The 20,727-nt window shown below is 39.9% G+C and overlaps 2 protein-coding genes across 2 annotated transcripts; both read right to left on the reverse strand.

The window, feature by feature from the left end:
- Nucleotides 1-269: 269 nt before the first annotated feature.
- LOC110976783 (uncharacterized) lies at nt 270-8,172 on the reverse strand. The gene is made up of 5 exons (XM_087142238.1): nt 7,690-8,172; nt 6,625-6,685; nt 5,557-5,799; nt 3,654-4,433; nt 270-3,285 (listed from the first exon to the last, which is right to left on the reverse strand). Exons 2-5 carry the CDS (start codon nt 6,656-6,658, stop codon nt 2,666-2,668), a joined length of 1,677 nt encoding a protein of 558 aa, XP_086998364.1. The 5' UTR covers nt 6,659-6,685; nt 7,690-8,172; the 3' UTR covers nt 270-2,665.
- A 2,587-nt stretch (nt 8,173-10,759) lies between these two features.
- Nucleotides 10,760-19,676, reverse strand: LOC147797730 (uncharacterized). The gene is made up of 6 exons (XM_087142235.1): nt 19,213-19,676; nt 16,306-17,553; nt 15,128-15,202; nt 14,616-14,855; nt 12,751-13,530; nt 10,760-12,381 (listed from the first exon to the last, which is right to left on the reverse strand). The coding sequence occupies exons 2-6, from the start codon at nt 16,541-16,543 to the stop codon at nt 11,762-11,764; spliced, it is 1,953 nt and encodes a 650-aa protein (XP_086998361.1). The 5' UTR covers nt 16,544-17,553; nt 19,213-19,676; the 3' UTR covers nt 10,760-11,761.
- Between the last annotated feature and the right edge of the window lie 1,051 nt (nt 19,677-20,727).

The following is a 20,727-nucleotide window of genomic DNA, read 5'->3' on the forward strand; positions in this document are numbered from 1 at the left end:
CGTCTCCCGCAGCTTCAAGTGCGCTTGCGCATTAACCTAAAAAGTTGGTACACCGAAAATCTTGACAATTGCACCGGCTATAAAAATTGCCAGCCCGGGGTAAAATCTTACCGCAGGACTGTGCCAATGCTTTACAATTCATTTTTTTTATTTGAACGGAGACGGGCGGTTTGTTGCGTGACGCATTTCGATCAAACGTATGCTAATATTTAATCTAACCAAAGCAAGCGGGGTGGCACAACAGAACATATTGGCTGGACACTACCCAATTTCAAGCAATTACAGTTTTCAACTTTATTCAAGTAGAAATCAAACCAAAACCTTTTTTTCTAGTCAGGACCTCCTGGGAGTGCAACGTCCGATTTATTTTTGGAACACATTGATATAAAGTAGTTACACGCTGTATTCAGTGCGGTTCTGGGCTTTTGATTCTCTTTTGAGATCCGGTTGAAAACTATTTTTTTTACTCTCTACTGCAAATTATTTCCTTAGGTTCAATATATCACCCATGTGGAATCCTATTGTTCCTTTAACATCTGCACAACATTAAGAATACACTACTTTTACAAACCAGAAAAAATTAATGTTTACATGCTACAATGAACACCTTCAAAATGTTTGACATGTGACGTGTAGTTTTTATTTCAAGGTAATATTCACTGACGTCGATTGGTGTTGGCTGAGGGGCGCAGCTGGTCTTCTTCTTGTTAAGTACCAACGATCAGATTTCAATGATAGACCTGCTAAAGGCCCCCGTCCAGATTTCCTCCTCTGTGTAGTGTGTACCGATCAACACCTATGGAGTTAGGCATCGAACATTGGATTTTCCTTATTTCGTAATGATGCTAAATTACGTTAAGATTTCGACTTATTAAGACTCAGCTGCATATACAGGAACTGACACGATAACAGATGAGGATACCAGAGCTGTACAGAGGAGTCCATCACAAACTGAAAGGCCAGTCGGAAGCATGCTCAGGATAAACACAAGGGTGCTTTAGTAAAGTTCATTAAAATTGCCTGTTACTTTAGTACAAACTGATGCCTTTGAATCGACTGACAGGGACTCTGCGCGGACACGACTGTAGCTTAAGAAAAAAATATTATGAGCAAGCCACAATCTGGTATTACCTCTGCGATGGCCAGACAGAATGATAATGATAAGAATAGCAAAAACGTTTGAACAATCGTAATTTTATATTTCTTTGTAAATTATATCCTTACACTACCAAAATCAGAAGGTACATCTGCGTATTCTGTTAACAAAAGCAGAAATCCTTGGACCGAGAGTATCACAAGAAAGCCAAATAATCTTAGAAGAGTACACCTGCGTATAGATTTGATAACAACGGAAATCCTTTGACCAAGAATATCTCAAGAAAAACTAAATTATATTGAAATAAAGAACTTTGAATAATGTGTATATTCGTAAATTTAATTTCTTCCACCAATCGTTTAAATTTGCACGCTGAAACTTGTGCAAAAGTTTCCGTATTCCCAACACCAAATTATGATTACAATAACATTAGAAAAAACATCACCCATCAATTTTCTTTTCAAGTACGTACCTCTTTGAATTATTTTTAAATACAATATATCAACTCAGTAACACATTTGTCAGACAAAACAATGTTAGTCATCTCAACAGGCTCGGGGGATAAACAGAGGTGAATGTTTACAGCCGTATAATATTGTGGAGCACGCACCATGCCATTGCAAAAATTCTCGATCTTACTTTCTTCGAGCAAAATCAGAGCCAATACCAAGGACTAGCAATTTATTTGTTTACGGCAGACACTCTCACGTATGATGAGTTGCATTTCACAATTTTCCCATTAATAACAACGGTTTACACATCACTTGCGCCATGGGACGTGCTCACAGAATTGACTGGCATCGATAAGTTCGTAAATGGGCACAGGTCCATAACCGTTGTACTTGAAAATCTCGATAAAGGGAATAAGCCCGTCCGTGTGCACTGTAATTGCAAGAAAGAGCGAAAGTCAAATTCCTTCCGTCTCCTGCCTCCCTGTCACTAATACTAGGGTAGTTGGGGTAACAATGATTTAACTGTGTTTCCACGCATTTTTCCCTTCAGTTTTTCATTTGTCTAAAAACTATTTGATCATCTCTTTTAAGGTGGCATGGTGAAAAGAACACATTTGAAGTATGTGAACTTGTCCCTGCCAGAACGCTGTTGCTATGATGCAAATCTCAGAAATACTTTAATAGGTTTTCCTATCAAAACTGTGAAGCAAAATTTGCGCACTGAAACTAATCTTTGGGAAAGGGCTCCCCATTATGTTCTTGCATCGATGAATTAGCAAAGGAAAAAAAAAACTGACAGAGAATTTTGGGCCAGTAAAATATCAAAGTGTAATGAACGTTCTTCCAAGGATAACTTCATAGGTTTTCGTGTACACATGGAAAATCGTTAGCATAAAAGCAAAAAGACAAACAAACACATACAAAAAACCGGGTTAAATGACACACAAAAGCTGCATTTACAAAGGTTTGAAAAATGCATTGTATAGGCCTTTTATACCGCAATGAGTCCGTGTCATACAGGTGTACAAGCACCAACCTTCCATGCTGCTAAGATATATCGCTTCGCGCACTAATGTAAATTTATGAATTCCTCTATCACAAATTCCGCCAAATGATATCACACCTTCCGATATATCTTGACAGAGTGGAAGTCTGCCACTGCTAGTTGCTGTCCATCCGCCAAGAATGTAATGCCGTAAGGGTTGTACAGATTCTGAGCCACACAGCTGATGAACTGACCTCTCATGTCATAGCGATGAATGTGACCACTGTCGTAGAATTCGGTACTTGCTGCCAAGTAAATATCCGAACTGTCACTGCACACTCCCCTGCAGCTAGCTTGCTCACCATCAATCGTTGGTTTGATTGTAGCAACTTTCTTAGCGACGTTACCATCGGATACATCTACTATGTGTATTTTCTTCCTGTCTTTGTCACTAATTGCAATCCAATCGTTGGCAGCTGTCGCCAAGAAGTAAGGTTTTATCGCAACCGGTATGGTGTGTAAGAGTTCACCGTCTTGGGTTAGTTCAGTCAACACCCTCCTCTCACAGTCACCCACAATGATGTTTCCAGTTTTCTTGACTGCTACCCCGAAAAGGTTCACGTGTGTGTTACCAACCTCATTCGGGTGCACTGTAGGGAACTCGTGGATCAACTGTGCATTGTCTCTTCTGTACACTTTGACGGCCAGAGGATTTAACACTATCAGATAGTTTTGTGTAGCTGTGACGTCATCTGGGCAAAATGAGGGAATCAGTTAAACTAGAGTACGGTACGATAAAATGGACATTGAATAGGACGGATTTAATTTAGAAACATTGGGTTTTTGCATCCGTTTTGAAATCTACAAATGTAACAAATGTAATGATCTTGTTTGGTTAACCTTACTTCCATTTATTGCATAAGCTGTTTTTTTTTTAAATTGTAGATCTTAGATTTATTTGCAAACAAGCAAAGTAGAGTCCTTACATAAACTAACCAAAATAGGGTGTGTTTACACTAAGATATAAGAACTAGTGTATAAGGACACAACATCAAAAGTGAATCTTTTACGTTCCGTTAAAAGTTTGTTTAGCTGTTGATGCCGTCCCAAAGAACCTTACTTGCTATTAGAGAGATGCTCTGCCTGTTGTTACCCTGGCTGTCGAAGACGACAACTCGTCGGTTCCTCCTGTCAGTGACTGCAATCACGTCCGGTTCAGCTGCGGCGATGCCTCGTGCACGTTCAAACTCTCCATGACCGCTGCCTTTTTTGCCAATAGTGCAACATAGCTCCCAGACGTCTACCATCACAACTTTGCCAAGATCACCTGAAGACTTCCCCGGCAAGAACTTTGGGCGTGAGGACAGGCCGTCTATCTTCACCTTGGTAGCAGTAGGAAGTTCCTCCATCGATGACATGGCAGCAGGATAGTCCAGAAGAAATTTGCCGTCTGATTTGTTTTCAAGGACCATTTTGGCATGTTCCATTACGCTCGATCGCCTTTCCTTGAACTCCACCAGTTTTTTCTTGAAACGTGAACAACCACTTCGTGCTTTCCACTGTTTTTTAATTTCATTTATCGTTCGCGTTTGCTCTGCTTCCACCTGTTTTATTATGTTCTCAAGTTCTTGCCGGAAGCTTTGCTCTGCATCATCCACAACGTCTAAGGCTTCCTCCATATGCCTTTCTCCAAAACTGCAACGCTGAATCTCCCGTCTCATTGTCGTCCTGCATCTGCTTGAGACTTCAGCGTTGTTGCGCACCACGTGCCCGGGATGCTCTGCTGTTCTGCACTCTGGGCACACGAGTGCTTTGCATTTTTCGCAATAGAAATTCATCACATGTTTCACATGGTTTGGACAAAATATCCCGTCCTCTGGTTTCTTAGGAGGCCGATAACCTTTATCGAAAAGGAAACAGTGCAGCCTTAAGTAGAAATAAATGTAATCGTTACTGAGAGCTGGTTGGGGGTCTTATTGGACAAACTGTCAAAATAAAATTGAGGACAACAGGAGCTTATTTAAAAAGGTTGCCCATATAGTAACAATTTAGACGTGTTGAAAGCAATCTACAAATATCGTTAATATGCTTAAAAATATTTCTTTGATTTCTTGAACATCTACGTCTATGTGTATTGCTGGAGCTTAATGCTACAAATTTTAGACTTTGTGCAATACCTTCAAAAACATACCAAGTGCGTTTTGATTGTCCTATTAGTACAAGTTGAGAATATCAGCATTAGAAAAGACAGTTTACAAAAAGACAGTGACAAAAATGTCACAACGTACGGGGTAAGTTGCTTAAAGTCGTGGGTTATGGACTAAAACAGTTAGTGAAGAACAAAGGTTCAGCTTAGCCGGATAACAAAATGCTCAAATTAACCAAGAGCATGTTTGTGTCTAAAAGTGAAGGGATTATCTTTTCATTTTTTGAAGTGAATACTATAATTCCTAGTCTTGTTCGGCCACTCTAGCAAACTTTCATTGGTGAATCTTGGAAGAGAATCGGCTATGTAGGTTGAAACTTCTCTTCTTTTCATTAAACAAATGCCAAGTCCTGCCAAAGATGGGGGAGGGGATGCGAATCCTCAACTAAAATGACCATGCATAGATCTTTTGCTTTTTTGTTTTGAAAACAACGGATTCATGGGGTTGTAGTAATAGTTTTAGGAGGGTTACAGTAAACTCCCGCAGGAGGGACTGACCAAGGCGAAAAAAATATCGAAACTTGCAGGAATTATTATTTTTTGACGCAAAACGTTCAACTTTAGCTCAAAATCTTTTCTTGCCTCAAAAGTGGACCTTTTAGTCGCGTGGGGGTGTGAGGACACATCTCATGCACCACCCCCTCGTTACTGGCCTAAGTCCCAAAGACAAAGAATCGTCGAGCTTGTTTTTTATTTGATTTGTTAATAATAATTAAAAAAAATCAAACAGGTTGGTGATACAGAAAAGAACTTTGTTCAATGTGTGGATAGAAGCGTAATCACATGCTACTCCAAAATATCCATTACCAAACCACACCTGACAGCATGGTAGCCAGATCACCTCTGCCAACTTCAGTCAGTGCCGTCTTCAAGGCCTCAAACTGTTTTTTTGACTTAGTCCGTCCCTTCCATTTCAAGAGCATATTGAAGGCTCGTTCGTATATACTGGTGCCGTGCGATTGGATCTGCCAGATTTCATCAGCAGAGATCTCGAGGTTGATGGCTAGTCGCTTCCATTCGTTGGGCCCAATACGTTCAGCAAGTTTGCTCAGTTGCAATTCTTTAAATGTAGGAGTCAAAAACACCAAGAATCGATGTTAGTTGGGTCAACTTCTGACTTGCCATCTGTTGAGCGTTTCATACAAAATATAATAAATTGGTCTCATGCTTATTTTCGTTTGCAACTTGTATTTTACCAGCGTTTTGAGCACACGAAGTACCATTGATGAGGCATATTAGGAATATTTCCCACCTAATTTATGCTATAGGTAGCAATAATTCTAAAGACAATGAAGTTCCTCGAGTCATCCTTTTTGACTTAGACATCGAATAAGAAACAGTAACACGTAAAGGGGGGGAAATATCATTTTTTTAGTTCTTTACCACACAGTCCAGAATGTAAACAAGCCTACGATATACTCATAAATGAGTATTGAAAGTCATGCTGACAATTTGGCATGAATATTGATGCGTCGTTAAGCCAAAAGAGTAAACTTTCACCCTATGTCAGTGAAAATGCACTTCTGGTGACTGAAAATCAGAACAAAACGAACTTGTGTGAAATTTCCTCAGCCGAATAGATCGAGATTTCACTGGAAGTGGTTCTTTTTCGATTTTTTTTTTCAATTTAAATTGAGTAATTTTCAGTCTACATTATCTGGTCCTTAATTTCAATCCCTGGAAATTACAGATTATGTGCCTGTTTGTTTCACAAGGATCTTGATCGGGATCAGGATCCCAGAGCTGGTTCTCACCATAAATTAAGCGGGCTCTAGTGTCAGTGAACCAACGAGAGATCACTGATCCTGATCTGGATCCACATGAAACGAACAGATCCCAAGATTACAAAATCGATGAATGGAACTCTTGTCACACACATACCAACCTGACACTTCCTTGTCGCGTTCTCCCTCCGCCATGTTTTAACTGCCCTGCGTTTCTACACTCTGTCCAAAACAAATTCAGAGCTTTTGCTTTTAAATATTTAACCCAGTGTATACAAATCAAAGGAAGGAAAGCTTGATTTGCACGTATTCAAGCAGATACAGAGTGAACACATTAAAAGTGGGATGCTGCATTTCCATTCCCAATTTTTTAAAACACCCTCATTTAGATGTTATGGTTTTTTTTCCTTCTTAGAAGCTGTTCTGTCTCAGTTGGTTGATAAATAGGGTACTGGCTGCAGGTAGTAGATAAAAATTTTACATTGACGATTTAGGAATGTCTTGTGTCATGTCCACAGGGATGTACTTTCCTACAATCCTCTCCAATAATCACCATTTTAGCGCGATCAAGGGAACAAAATCAAAATTTTCATATCTGACAAAAAACCAAACAAAGTGAAAAAAAATGTTGCCTATATATGTTCTGTGAGACTGACTGAGAATCGGACTCCAGTTTCCTTAAGTTTTCCCCGATGAAAAGCGTCCCTCTTTGGGTAATATTGACAGTAAAATGATCAAAAGTGGCTCTGACAACACATGACCCAGAGTTCTGGCCAATGTGACCAGGGAGGTTTTAGAGCGTAGCCCTGTGTGTAAGGTTTATCACCGCCATTGTCAGTCTAACCCGTCTTTGATGAAAACCCAATCAGATTGGGACACAAAAAGCTCAATGGGCACTTGAAATTGTTCTAACAACATTGAAATGGTTTGCCCGTTCAACATTGAAACAGCGTTGCCACGGCCCCCAAATCCATGCACCCCGGTGGACAGAAACAGGCAGACAAATGAACGATAAAGCAGGTAATTTGCAACATAAGCATAACCACTTTGAATTCACCAAGATGGCAGTTTGTTGAGAGAAGTGATTCATTGCAACTCATCAAACGTTTCCGGACAGAAGCAACGGACACAAAACTGCTTCACCCATGGAGTTCTTAAAATTTTTAGGGACCGTTATACCCAAGAAAAGCCTGGGTCATGCAGGCTTACGTTATTAACAGACTTACCTTAAGCTCAGACAGAATCACAGGTAGGAGTCAGTTGGCAAAACCTATCCTTCATATCATATAGTTAGAGCCGCTGAATGTAAGGTGTTGTGGCAATATGGCGCATGTTACATTACTTCCTCAATGACGTTGAGTAATATCAAGAAGGGTTTTTTTTTACGCGTTACTGAGCATAGCTCAATGCCAGGTGAATCGGTAACGGGCCACTGCTATCGAGTGCTATGTGCATGTATACCTCATGTGTTCCTAGTGGCATTCCATTTAAATGGCAAAAGTTTTCTGATATAAACATATGCTGTAAATAACTTCGCATTTTGTGGAAATGTTATCCAATGAATAAATTAATGATATACGTGTATCCCGGCATGCTGTGTTTCCAGTCTCATTCGTGCGACACTAGCATCCTGCTAATAGAAAGGTACCCTGGCTTTGTGTGGGACAACTCAAACAGAATGAGAAATGCGTGTTTCCCAACACATGACATTTGTATTTGTCAATGTCCCAGCTGCACACTCCCCTGCCCGACTGCATAGACCGTGAGCTTCCGTACACAGCCAGCGTAGAGCCAACCTTGACTCCCCCATGGCTGTGTAAAAAGCAGACTGTACGTGGGCTGTGAATTTTAAACCGAGCTCCACTGACTCTCTTTGAAATGAAAATCCATGAATCGGGCGCCTGGGTTCATGTTTTGTTCAGCGGCACTCAATTGCACATAGGCCTACAGCAGAAACTGACGTCGGGAATCCCTCCCTTGAAAAATTGTTGCCCAATATTAATTTTAGAATAGAAAGCTGAGCATTAAATGCCTAACTATGTTCCTGTTTCACTTTTGGCCCGAGTAAGCACAAATGTTTTTTTGGGTACATTTGTGTGACTGTCGTATAATTTTTGCTCTCCATCCATGTTATTTATCGACGTTCTTTTATACATGGGAGTATAGTGGCAAACTTCCATGCAGACTAAACATTGAAATTAGATAAACTTATAAAACGCCCCTTTTTCTTGCAACAAAAGTGTCATCATATGCTGCTCTAAATGACACTGCAACGGATCATTTAGCCAACGTGCGCAGTGCGAATAATTTCCCTTTTATGCTACCCCTAACGCACCTTAAGATTAACTTAAAACCAACTTTGTAGGCACAGGAAGTCAAAAATGAATTCATAAAGTTGTATCTTGCCTGCAGAGATATTACTGTTTTAATGGTCATGTTTGTAATAAATGTGTATGTACGGATCAACAGAGTGAAGTGCACAACCATCAACATTGTGTCGATGTGCTGGTCATAACTAAACTATTGGTGACTTTCAAAAAGAAAGTTAAAACCAACGTTGGCCAGAGTAAGACAGGTCAAATGTCGATCAATTTAGCATAGATCATCCCGACTGGATTTGTGTTACATTTAGAACTGTCCACCGCAACACTGGACGGACGTTGTAAAAGTGCACTGGGTAAGAACCGAAGAACCTTGTTGGACACAAAGCAGAGACCAAATTGATCTGCACCCCGTCTCCCGCAGCTTCAAGTGCGCTTGCGCATTAACCTAAAAGGTTGGTACACCAAAAAATCTTGACAATTGCACCGGCTATAAAAATTGCCAGCCCGGGGTCAAATCTTACCGCAGGACTTGTGCCAATGCTTTACAATTCATTTTTTTTATTTGAACGGAGACGGGCGGTTTGTTGCGTGACGCATTTCGATCAAACGTATGCTAATATTTAATCTAACCAAAGCAAGCGGGGTGACACAACAGAACATATTGGATGGACATTACCCAATTTCAACCAATTACAGTTTTCAACTTTATTCAAGTAGAAATCAAACCAAAACCTTTTTTTTCTAGTCAGGACCTACTGGGAGTGCAACGTCCGATTTATTTTTGGAACACATTGATATAAAGTAGTTATACGCTGTATTCAATGTGGTTCTGGGCTTTTGATCCTCTTTTGAGATCCGGTTGAAAACTTTTTTTTTTACTCTCTACTGCAAATTATTTCCTTAGGTTCAATATATCACCCATGTGGAATCCTATTGTTCCTTTATTCCTTTAACATCTGCACAACATTAAGAATACACTACTTTTACAAACCAGAAAAAAATTAATGTTTACATGCTATAATGAACACCTTCAAAATGTTTGACATGTGACATGTGTAGTTTTTATTTCATTGCAATATTCACTGCCGTCAATTGGTGTTGGCTGAGGGGCGCAGCTGGTCTCCTTCTTGTTAAGTACCAACGATCAGATTTCAATGATAAACCTGGTAAAGGCCCCCATCCAGCTGATTTCCTCCTCTGTGTAGTGTGTACCGATCGACACCTATGGAGTTAGGCATCGAACATTGGATTTTCCTTATTTTGTAATAATGCTAAATTCGGATAAGATTTCGACTTATTAAGACTCAGCTGCATATACAGGAACTGACACGATAACAGATGAGAATACCAGAGCTGTACAGGGGAGTCCATCACAAACTGAAAGGCCAGTCGGAAGCACACTCAGGATAAACACAAGGGTGCTTTAGTCAAGTTCATTTGAATTGCTTGTTACTTTAGTACAACCTGATGCCTTTGAATCGACTGACAGGGATTTGCGCGGACTCGACTGTAGCTTTAGAAAAAAATTATGGGCGAGCCACAATCTGGTATTACCTCTGCGGTGGCCAGACAGAGTAAAAATCATAATAATAGCAAAAACGTTTTAACAATCGTAATTCTATATTTCTTTGTAAATTATATCATTACACTACCAAAATCAGAAGGTACATCTGCGTATTCTGTTAACAAAAACAGAAGTCCTTGGACCTAGAGTGTATAACAAGAAAGCCAAATAATCTTAGAATGGTACATCTGCGTATAGATTTGATGACAAAAACGGAAATCCTTTCACCAAGAATATCTCAAAAAAACTAAATTATATTGAAATAAAGAACTTTGAATAATGTGTATATTCGAAAATTTAATTTCTTCCACCAATCGCTTAAATTTGCACGCTGAAACTTGTGCAAAAGTTTCCGTATTCCCAACACCAAATTATGATTACATAACATTAGAAAAAACACCCACCCACCAAGTACATATCTCTTTGAATTATTTTTAAATACAATATATCAACTCAGCAACACATTGGTCAGACAAAACAGTGTTAGTCGTCTCAACAGGCTCGGGGATAAACAGAGGTGAATGTTTACAGCCGTATAATATTGTGGAGCACGCACCATGCCATTGCAAAAATTCTCGGTCTTACTTTCTGCGAGCAAAAGCAGAGCCAATACCAAGGACTAGCAAATTATTCGTTTACGGCAGACACTCTCACGTATGATGAGTTGCATTTCATAATTTCCCCATTAATAACAACAGTTTACACATCACATGGGACGTGCGCACTGTAATTGCAAGAAAGAGCGAAAGTCAAATTCCTTCCGTCTCCTGCCTCCCTGTCACTAATACTAAGGTAGTTGGGGTAATAATGATTTAACTGTGTTTCCACGCATTTTTCCCTTCAGTTTTGCTTTTGTCTAAAATCTATTTGATCATCACTTTTAAGGTGGCATGGTGAAAAGAACACATTTGAAGTATGTGAACTTGTCCCTGCCAGAACGCTGTTGCTATGATGCAAATCTCAGAAATACTTTGATAGGTTTTCCTATCAAAACTGTTAAGCAAAATTTGCGCACTGAAACTAATCTTTGGGAAAGGGCTCCCCATTATGTTCTTGCATCGATGAATTAGCAAAGGAAAAAAAAACTGACAGAGAATTTTGGGCCAGTAAAATATCAAAGTGTAATGAACGTTTTTCCAAGGATAACTTTATAGGTTTTCGTGTACACATGGAAAATTGTTAGCATAAAAGCAAAAGGACAAACAAACACATACAAAAAACCGGGTTAAGTGACACACAAAAGCTGCATTTACAAAGGTATGAAAAATGCATTGTATAGGCCTTTTATTCCGCAATGGGTCCGTGTCATACAGGTGTACAAGCACCAACCTTCCATGCTGCTAAGATATATCGCTTCGCGCACTAATGTAAATCTATAGATTCCTCTATCACACATCCTGCCAAATCATATCACACCTTCCGATATATCTTGACAGAGTGGAAGTCTGCCACTGCTAGTTGCTGTCCATCCGCCAAGAATGTAATGCCGTAAGGGTTGTACAGATTCTGAGCCACACAGCTGATGAACTGACCTCTCATGTCATAGCGATGAATGTGACCACTGTCGTAGAATTCGGTACTTGCTGCCAAGTAAATATCCGAACTGTCACTGCATACTCCCCTGCAACTAGCTTGCTCACCATCAATCGTTGGCTTGATGGTAGCAACTTTCTTAGCGACGTTACCATCGGATACATCTACTATGTGTATTTTCTTCCTGTCTTTGTCACTAATTGCAATCCAATCGTTGGCAGCTGTCGCCAAGAAGTATGGTTTTATCGCAACTGGTATGGTGTGTAAGAGTTCACCGTCTTGGGTTAGTTCAGTCAACACCTTCCTCTCACAGTCACCCACAATGATGTTTCCAGTTTTCTTGACTGCTACCCCGAAAAGGTTCACGTGTGTTTTACCAACCTCATTCGGGTGCACTGTAGGGAACTCGTGGATCAACTGTGCATTGTCTCTTCTGTACACTTTGACGGCCAGAGGATTTAACACTATCAGATTGTTTTGTGTAGCTGTGACGTCATCTGGGCAAAATGAGGGAATCAGTTAAACTAGAGTACGGTACGATAAATTGGACATTGAATAGGACGGATTTAATTTAGAAACATTGGGTTTTTGCATCCGTTTTGAAATCTACAAATGTAACAAATGTAATGATCTTGTTTGGTTAACCTTACTTCCATTTATTGCATAAGCTGTTTTTTTTTTTAAATTGTAGATCTTAGATTTATTTGCAAACAAGCAAAGTAGAGTCCTTACATAAACTAACCAAAATAGGGTGTGTTTACACTAAGATATAAGAACTAGTGTATAAGGACACAACATCAAAAGTGAATCTTTTACGTTCCGTTAAAAGTTTGTTTAGCTGTTGATGCCGTCCCAAAGAACCTTACTTGCTATTAGAGAGATGCTCTGCCAGCAGTTACCCTGGCTGTCGAAGAGGACAACTCGTCGGTTCCTTCTGTCAGTGACTGCAATCACGTCCGGTTCAGCTGCGGCAATGCCTTGTGCACCTTCAAACTCTCTACGACCGCTGCCTTTTTTGCCAATAGTGCAACATCGCTCCCAGACGTCTACCATCACAATTTTGCCAAGATCACCTGAAGACTTCCCCGGCAAGAACTTTGGGCGTGAGGACAGGCCGTCTATCTTCACCTTGGTAGAAGTCGGAAGTTCCTCCATCGACGACATTGCAGCAGGATAGTCCAGAAGAAATTTGCCGTCTGATTTGTTTTCAAGGACCATTTTGGCATGTTCCATTACGCTCGATCGCCTTTCCTTTAACTCCCCCAGTTCTTTCTTTAAACGTGAACAACCATTTCGTGCTTTCCACTGTTTTTTAATTTCATTTATCGTTTGCGTTTGCTCTGCTTCCACCTGTTTTATTATGTTCTCAAGTTCTTGCCGGAAGCTTTGCTCTACATAATCCACAACCTCAAAGGCTACCTCCATGTCCCTTTCTCCAAAACTGCAACGCTGAATCTCCTGTCTCATTGTCGTCCTGTATCTGCTTGAGACTTCAGCGTTGTTGCGCACCACGTGCCCGGGATGCTCTGCTGTTCTGCACTCTGGGCACACGAGTGCTTTGCATTTTTCGCAATAGAAATTCATCAAATGTTTCACATGGTTTGGACAAAATATTCCGTCCTCTCGTTTCTTACGAGGCCGATAACCTTTAGTGAAAAGGAAACAGTGCAACCTTAAGTAGAAATAAATGTAATCGTTACTGAGAGCTGGTTGGGGGTCTTATTGGACAAACTGTCAAAATAAAATTGAGGACAATAGGAGCTTATTTAAAAAGGTTGCCCATATAGTAACAATTTGGACGTGTTAAAAGCAATATACAAATGTCATTAATATGCTAAAAAATATTTCTTTAATTTCTTGAACATCTACGTCTATGTGTATTGCTGGAGCTTAATGGTACAAATTGTACACTTTGTGCAATAACTTCAAAAACATACCAAATGCGTTTTGATTGTCCTATTGGTAAAAGTTGAGAATATCAGCATTAGAAAATAAAAGTTGACATCTGTCAACCACATAACTCTTAATTCGTTATCAATAAAAATGACAAAAATGTCACAACGTACGGGGTAAGTTGCTTAAAGTCGTGGGTTATGGAATAAAACATTTATTGAAGAACAAAGTTGCTGGATAGCGTGATGACAAAATGCTCAAATTAACAAAGAGCATGTTTGTGTCTTAAAGTGAAGGGATTATCTTTTCCTTTTTAAAATGAACACTATAATTCCCACTCTTGTTGGACCACTCTAGCAAGCTTTCATTGATGCATCTTGGAAGAGAATCAGCTGTGTAGGGTGAAACTTTTCTTCTTTTCTTTAAACAAATGCCAAACCCTGCCAAAAATGGGGACACGTCTTTTATTTAGTCATGCAATCATAGATACAAAAGTTAAAATCCTCTGCACATGTACACATACGAAAGCGTATAAGGGCCACTTGCCCCCCCAAAAATTCGAGTGACTAACTCGCCGCGGCGAGTGGGCCTTCCACGCAAGTGGCCCTTATACGCTTCCGTATAAAAACTGCAGCTGAAACAAAAAGTCCATGCCTTTTGTGCATGTGGTTTTGTGTTGCTTTTTTGCTAAAAGGGCCAACACGAAATCTTTTGTTCCCTCGGTCGTTTACAACAAACGAGGTTAGTTGGATGTGAACCACTGCACAGGAAATAAGAGACAAACACTAACGTCACAACAAAATGTTGTATCATTGTGAATAAATTACAAAAATCATACTTAGACTTTCGGCAAGGTCGTCCCGGCGAACTTTTACCAATGCTTCGCGCAAAGTTCCAATCAGGTTGGTCCCCTTCGGAGCCTGTTGCTTCCATTTCAGGAGCATCTGGTAAATCCGGTTGTCGGTGTGGTCATGGTCTGCCTTAATTTTCCGTACCTCAGCGTTATTAAGTCCAAGGAAAATTCCCAGTCTTTCCCACTCAGCGCCAAGCTCGCCAGCAAGCTCTGCGAGGTCTTGATCTTTTGATTGTGGAGACAAAAACAACACCGATGACAATTTTTGCAGCAGGCAAGGTAGGGTTCTCTTTTTCAACATTTTTTATGGTCTTTCATTCAAGCCGGTGTTGCATCTTACAGTTTATTTCTTCCATTTTTGAATACAAACAACTGCTTCATCTTGAAATATAAGTTTTCTTAAAAGTGTTTCATTCCAAAATTAACGTTGCATGAAAAGGTGTGCAATTCAAAGCATGTGTAAATCAAAGCATATCATAGCAGTAGCAACTACAAACCTGTTATTCCTTGTCCTTGAACATCACTACCTCTCTCTGCCATGTTTTGTGTGTACAACGTCTGTTGAGCCAATTCTGTTCAAAGTAAATAAAAAATTTGCATTTTTTTAAAAATTTTGTCTAGGCTATACGTAAAGAAAACCTTCACCGTCAGTGACTAAAGTGTGACTCAAAGCTTATGTAAACATTGCTCAAACGTCCTAGCTATCAAAGGATGGTTTCTGTCAGAAAGTGCTGATTAACATCAAAAGGTCAGTTATGTCACACGTTTTCCAATTTTTGGAATATGAATACGCCAAAGTTAGCTCTGGCCGAGGGAACAAAATACTACATTTAGATGAAATCTTAATCACTTTTCAGCAAAATAAAGAAATATGACATATAAGAAATACAAACATACGAAACCATGTCATGAAACAAAAAAGGGTAGCCAGAAGAAAACGTCTATTTCTTTGAAGCATTTTCTTGCTAAACATACCTACTGTGGCAAAACATCGGTTGACGGCTTTAGACTCCAAAACGAAACAATAGATAGGATTGGTGTATATAGAGCCTTACATGGGTTTTCAAACTCAAAGTGTTATGCATTAAAATAGACAAAATATATACATCTAATTGACATCTAATCCAAACGAAGTAAACATTTCTCAAAAAGTAAATTGAAGAATAACTCAAATTAAGAACTACAAATCTACCACTAAGCTACGAAAGCACATACTTCTCAGAAATTTAGTTACTAGTGAAATTAGATAAGAGTTAGCTACTGTCAAATTCTACAAAAGAGATACAATTTTAGGGACCATCTCACGACTAAGGGTGGATTCAAGCCCCGAAATCAGGGCTTGCCTGTAACGACACGCTAGGTAACGTCATCTGTGAAGTTTCATTCATTTTGTTTTTATGGTTATTATTATGTAATTCATGGCCGCATGCGTGCGTATTCGCCTTGTGCATTGAACATATGTGCCAATGGGAAATTTTGACATTTGGCTGACTTGTCTCAGATGTTTTGTTAAGGTTGTGTCTTCACTTTGCACAATCTGGTTATCATAATTATTGCAAGACATTAGTGAAAACCTAGCTCACTCTAATGTTAACGCAAGTGACACTGCATTGTTCATTCTGGGAATCAATTTATAAGAACACTTATATGGGGAGGGCAGAGAATTATTACATACCCAAGAAAATTTCTGGTGGCAAAACCTCTCTACGGCGTAGGCTGGAAACTCCTGGCTTCTTACCTGCCAACAGATGCGCTTTAAGCACAGGCAGAGTCACACAAATGAACTGGCTTGGTGGCAAGAATGATCCAATATGTCCAACTTTCAGCATCACCGAAAGTATCGCTGTATGGTAATATGGCGCATTTTTTTTAGCTTCCTTGTACAAAACACAATGGGTGAATGCTAGTATCATGAGGAAAGCGCGGCACAGGTTCGCCCCTCACGGGTCATTGATCACAGCGCAGAGTTACAACGAATACCACAACAAGCCCACGGCTTTCTTATAAATAGACTTATTTGATAGTTCAGCCGGGTATAAAACGGGTTTTCCCCAAGCCCTTTGGTCCAACTCTGAAATCACATGCAAAACTTTGATGGGCTGTGATTTCTTCTTTTTTTTTTTCTTCTTCTTTTTTTTCTTTCCGTCGTTTTTTTTTTCTTTTGCTTTCTTTTTATACAGCATCCTGTATAAGTCTCTGTTTTAATAAAAACCTGCTTTCAGTGGGATCCTAGTTTCTTTGCACATATTTTTTTCTAAATGGCGGAAGCTAACACGAGGTATAGTCTCTTCTAAAAACTGGCAATAAAACTGTTGTCCCAAAGGAATGCTTATGGCATAGCCCAAAATTGTTGTTCTGAAAAATTGCACACAGGCCAGCCATGACAAGAAACTCTGTACACGGAGCATCGTCCAGGATGGAGCTCAGAAACACGCATGCTCAATCTGATAATTAAGTTGGAAACAAACTTCGTTTGTTGGCTTAAAAAAATCCACTATCTGTATGAATCAGTATAACTAAACATTACCAAAAGTTTGTTCTTGTTGGCAATAATTTTGGCCTCAAATGCACATTTTTTCAGTTTATTAAAGAGCGTATATAATTGACTGAATCTGATTTATTTGCTGTATTTGTATTTGCTGAGAATTTGTTTGAGAATTTGTTGTAGTACTCACGGCCTACTAGGGCTGAGACGTAACAGTCCAAGAGTTTTTGCAGTGACTAATTTTGCTGCATGAGCTACTCGAACGCTCCTACTCAATGAAAACCATTATCCGGCAATCATGGAGCACGAGCATCAATTCTGGCAGCATGGAGGTACCCCTGCTCGCACTTGACCGTAGTACTGGTGTTGAAGGAGAAGATACTTCAGAGAGTATGGATGGGACCGGAGGAGTGCATCCAACAGTTAAGCGAGATTTAACTGTCAATAGGACAGAGGATCATATACTGATGATTGTCCCGAGTACATAAACATTGACTCCGAACTGTAAAAATATCTGGGTTAGGGTTAAAACTTGTGACTTCCTAAAATTTGAGTTGTGTCAACCTAATTTGGGAGGCTGACATTAATGTCTGGCTTGTCCTAACCACAAAAAAAGTGGTTGATATTAACTCATTTTGTTGGAAAGTATCTAATCTTTGTTCTAATCCCTAAAATTGGGTTATCACAACTCATTTTAGGATACTTGCAATTTGCACCCCCTTGGGTTCAAATTCAACCCCAGCAAATTTTCAGTGTTAACGCGGTTTGATTTAGGAGTACTTCGCACGTAAGATCCTCCTACGTAGTTCAAGAATTTATTCTGAGTAGCGGGCAAAACTGGCAAGATTTTTACAGACGTTTTCGTTGATTACTTGTTCACTAGAAAGCATACTACAACAGACTACCCAAATGCAAAGATACAAGAGCCTGCCCGAGGTAAAGATAAACAGAGCCCAAAGATAGCCAGCCCATATGTCTGTCACGCCCGTGTTCTATGCACGTGAACAATCGAAAGCCGCCCAACTAAGCGCTTCAACGGGCTAACAACACTCCCGTTGAAGTGTGAAAAGATGTATATGACAGGTTTTGGCTGTGAACTTCTCTATACTATTCTGTACGGTGTTACAGTCGAGACTAACACAATCTAATCAATGGCCGTCACACGACCAGCGATGTGTAACAGGGTGAACAATGAATATGACTCTTGTTTCACAGTGTTTGAATAGTTTCAGCTTAAGCGGAATGACTTTTGACAGACTTGCGAGGATTTGCAGGGACTTTTGTCGGACTGGACCTTACACTGCTTCCATTTTTTCTGTCATGGATAAAGTCGATATACTATTCTTCTAAAACCATACTTTATTCATTAATCAAACATGCCAGTGAATGTAAACATTGATAAGATATTGTCATTTAGAAGTTTTACAATGCTTTTTGTGACATGTTAAATTGTTAAGTTTATTTTCAGTTGCCCTCCTTTCAGTGATTTTCCCGAGGCCAGTGAGTGTGACCCAACCACCCTCTTTCTGATATTAAACATTTCGGCTCTGGTCATGGGGAAATTGTACAGTACATGGAGGAACTTGAAGTTATAAACCAGAAATATCTGGCCGACAATTTCTTGACTCCAAACGTGAACAGGATACACGTAGACATAAGAAATTAATAATCTTTTTCTGACTCTTGATTTTCGTGTCAATGGAGAGCGTGTACCTTATATTTCATAGATATGAATGTCTATGTGTATACAGATATATATATATCAATGAATATATCCATAAATATCATTAGTACATTAGAACATTGGAACAGCGTCACCAAGGCCCCCAAATCCATGCACCCCGGTGGACAGAAACAGGCAGACAGATGAACGATAAAGCAGGTAATTTGCAACATAAGCAACATAAGCATAACCACTTCGAATTCACCAAGATGACAGCTTGTTGAGAGAAGTGATTCATTGCAACTCATCAAACTTTTCCGGACAGAAGCAACGGACACAAAACTGCTTCACCCATGGAGTTCTTAAAATTTTTAGGGACCGTTATACCCAAGAAAAGCCTGGGCCATGCAGGCTTACGTTATTAACAGACTTACCTTGAGCTCAGACGGAATCACAGGTAGGAGTCAGTTGGCAAAACCTATCCTTATCATATAGTTAGAGCCGCTGAATGTAAGGTGTTGTGGCAATATGGCGCATGTTACATTACTTCCTCAATGACGTTGAGTAATATCATGAAGGGTTTTTTTTTACGCGTTACTGAGCATAGCTCAATGCCAGGTGAATCGGCAACGGGCCACTGCTATCGAGTGCTATGTGCATGTATACCTCATGTGTTCCTAGTGGCATTCCATTGAAATGGCAAAAGTTTTCTGATATAAACATATACTGTAAATAACTCCGCATTTTGTGGATATGTTATCCAATGAATAAATTAATGATATACATGTATCCCGGCATGCTGTGTTTCCAGTCTCATTCGTGCGACACTAGCAGCCTGCTAATAGAAAGTTACCCTGGCTTTGTGTGGGACAACTCAAACAGAATGCGTAACGCGTGTTTCCCAACACATGACATTTGTATTTGTCAATGTCCCGGCTGCACCCTCCCTTGCCCGATCTGCATAGACCGTGAGCTTCCGTACACAGCCAGCGTAGAGCCAACCTTGACTCCCCCATGGCTGTGTAAAAAGCAGACTGTACGTGGGCTGTGAATTTTACACCAAGCTCCACTGACTCTCTTTAAAATGAAAATCCATCAATCGGGCGCCTCAATTGTACATGGGCCTACAGCAGAAACTGAAGTCAGGAATCCCTCCCTTGAAAAATTGTTGCCCATTATTAATTTTAGAATAGAAAGCTGAGGATTAAATGCCTAACTATGTTCCTGTTTCACTTTTGGCCCGAGTAAGCAGAAATGTTTCTTGGGTAGGGTACATTTGTGTGACTGTCGTATTGTTTTTGCTCTCCATCTATGTTATTTATCGACGTTCTTTTATACATGGGAGTAAAGTGGCAAACCTCCATGCAGACTAAACATTGAAATTAGATTAACTTATAAAACGCCTCTTTTTCTTGTAACAAAAAGTGTCATCATATGCTGCTCTAATGACACTGCAACGGATCATTTAGCCTATGTGCGCAGTGCGAATAATTTCCCTTTTATGCTACCCCTAGCGCTCCTTCAGATTAACTTAAAACCAATTTTTGTAGGCACAGGAAGTCACAAAAGAATTCATAAAGTTGTGTTTTGCCTGGAGAGATATTACTGTTTTAATGGTCATGATTGTAATAAATGTGTTTGTACGGATCAACAGAGTGAAGTGCACAACCATCAACATTGTGTCGATGTGCTGGTCATAACTAAACTATTGGTGACTATCAAAAAGAAAGTTAAAACCAACGTTGGCCAGAGTAAGACAGGTCAAATGTCGATCAATTGAGCATAGATCATCCCGACTGGATTTGTGTTACATTTAGAAATGTCCACCGCGACACTGGACGGACGTTGTAAAAGTGCACTGGGTAAGAAACAAAGAGCCTTGTTGGACACAAAGCGGAGATCGAACTGATCTGCACCCCGTCTCCCGCAGCTTCAAGTGCGCTTGCACA

Source organism: Acanthaster planci, linkage group LG10, assembly GCF_054643075.1.
Source record: "Acanthaster planci isolate LZ-2023a linkage group LG10, COTS_SCS, whole genome shotgun sequence".
Classification (NCBI taxonomy): domain Eukaryota; kingdom Metazoa; phylum Echinodermata; class Asteroidea; order Valvatida; family Acanthasteridae; genus Acanthaster; species Acanthaster planci.

Coding starts and splice junctions, on each gene's coding strand:
- LOC110976783 (XM_087142238.1), bottom strand. CDS start 6,658: ATGGCGGAGGGAGAACGCGACAAGGAAGTGTCAG. Junction 5,800..6,624: donor ACGCGACAAGGAAGTGTCAG/GTTGGTATGTGT, acceptor CTACATTTAAAG/AATTGCAACTGAGCAAACTT. Junction 4,434..5,556: donor TCTGGCTACCATGCTGTCAG/GTGTGGTTTGGT, acceptor TTTTCGATAAAG/GTTATCGGCCTCCTAAGAAA.
- LOC147797730 (XM_087142235.1), bottom strand. CDS start 16,543: ATGATACTAGCATTCACCCATTGTGTTTTGTACAAGGAAGCTAAAAAA. Junction 14,856..15,127: donor TCAAGGACAAGGAATAACAG/GTTTGTAGTTGC, acceptor CACAATCAAAAG/ATCAAGACCTCGCAGAGCTT. Junction 12,382..12,750: donor GAGCATCTCTCTAATAGCAA/GTAAGGTTCTTT, acceptor CATTTTGCCCAG/ATGACGTCACAGCTACACAA.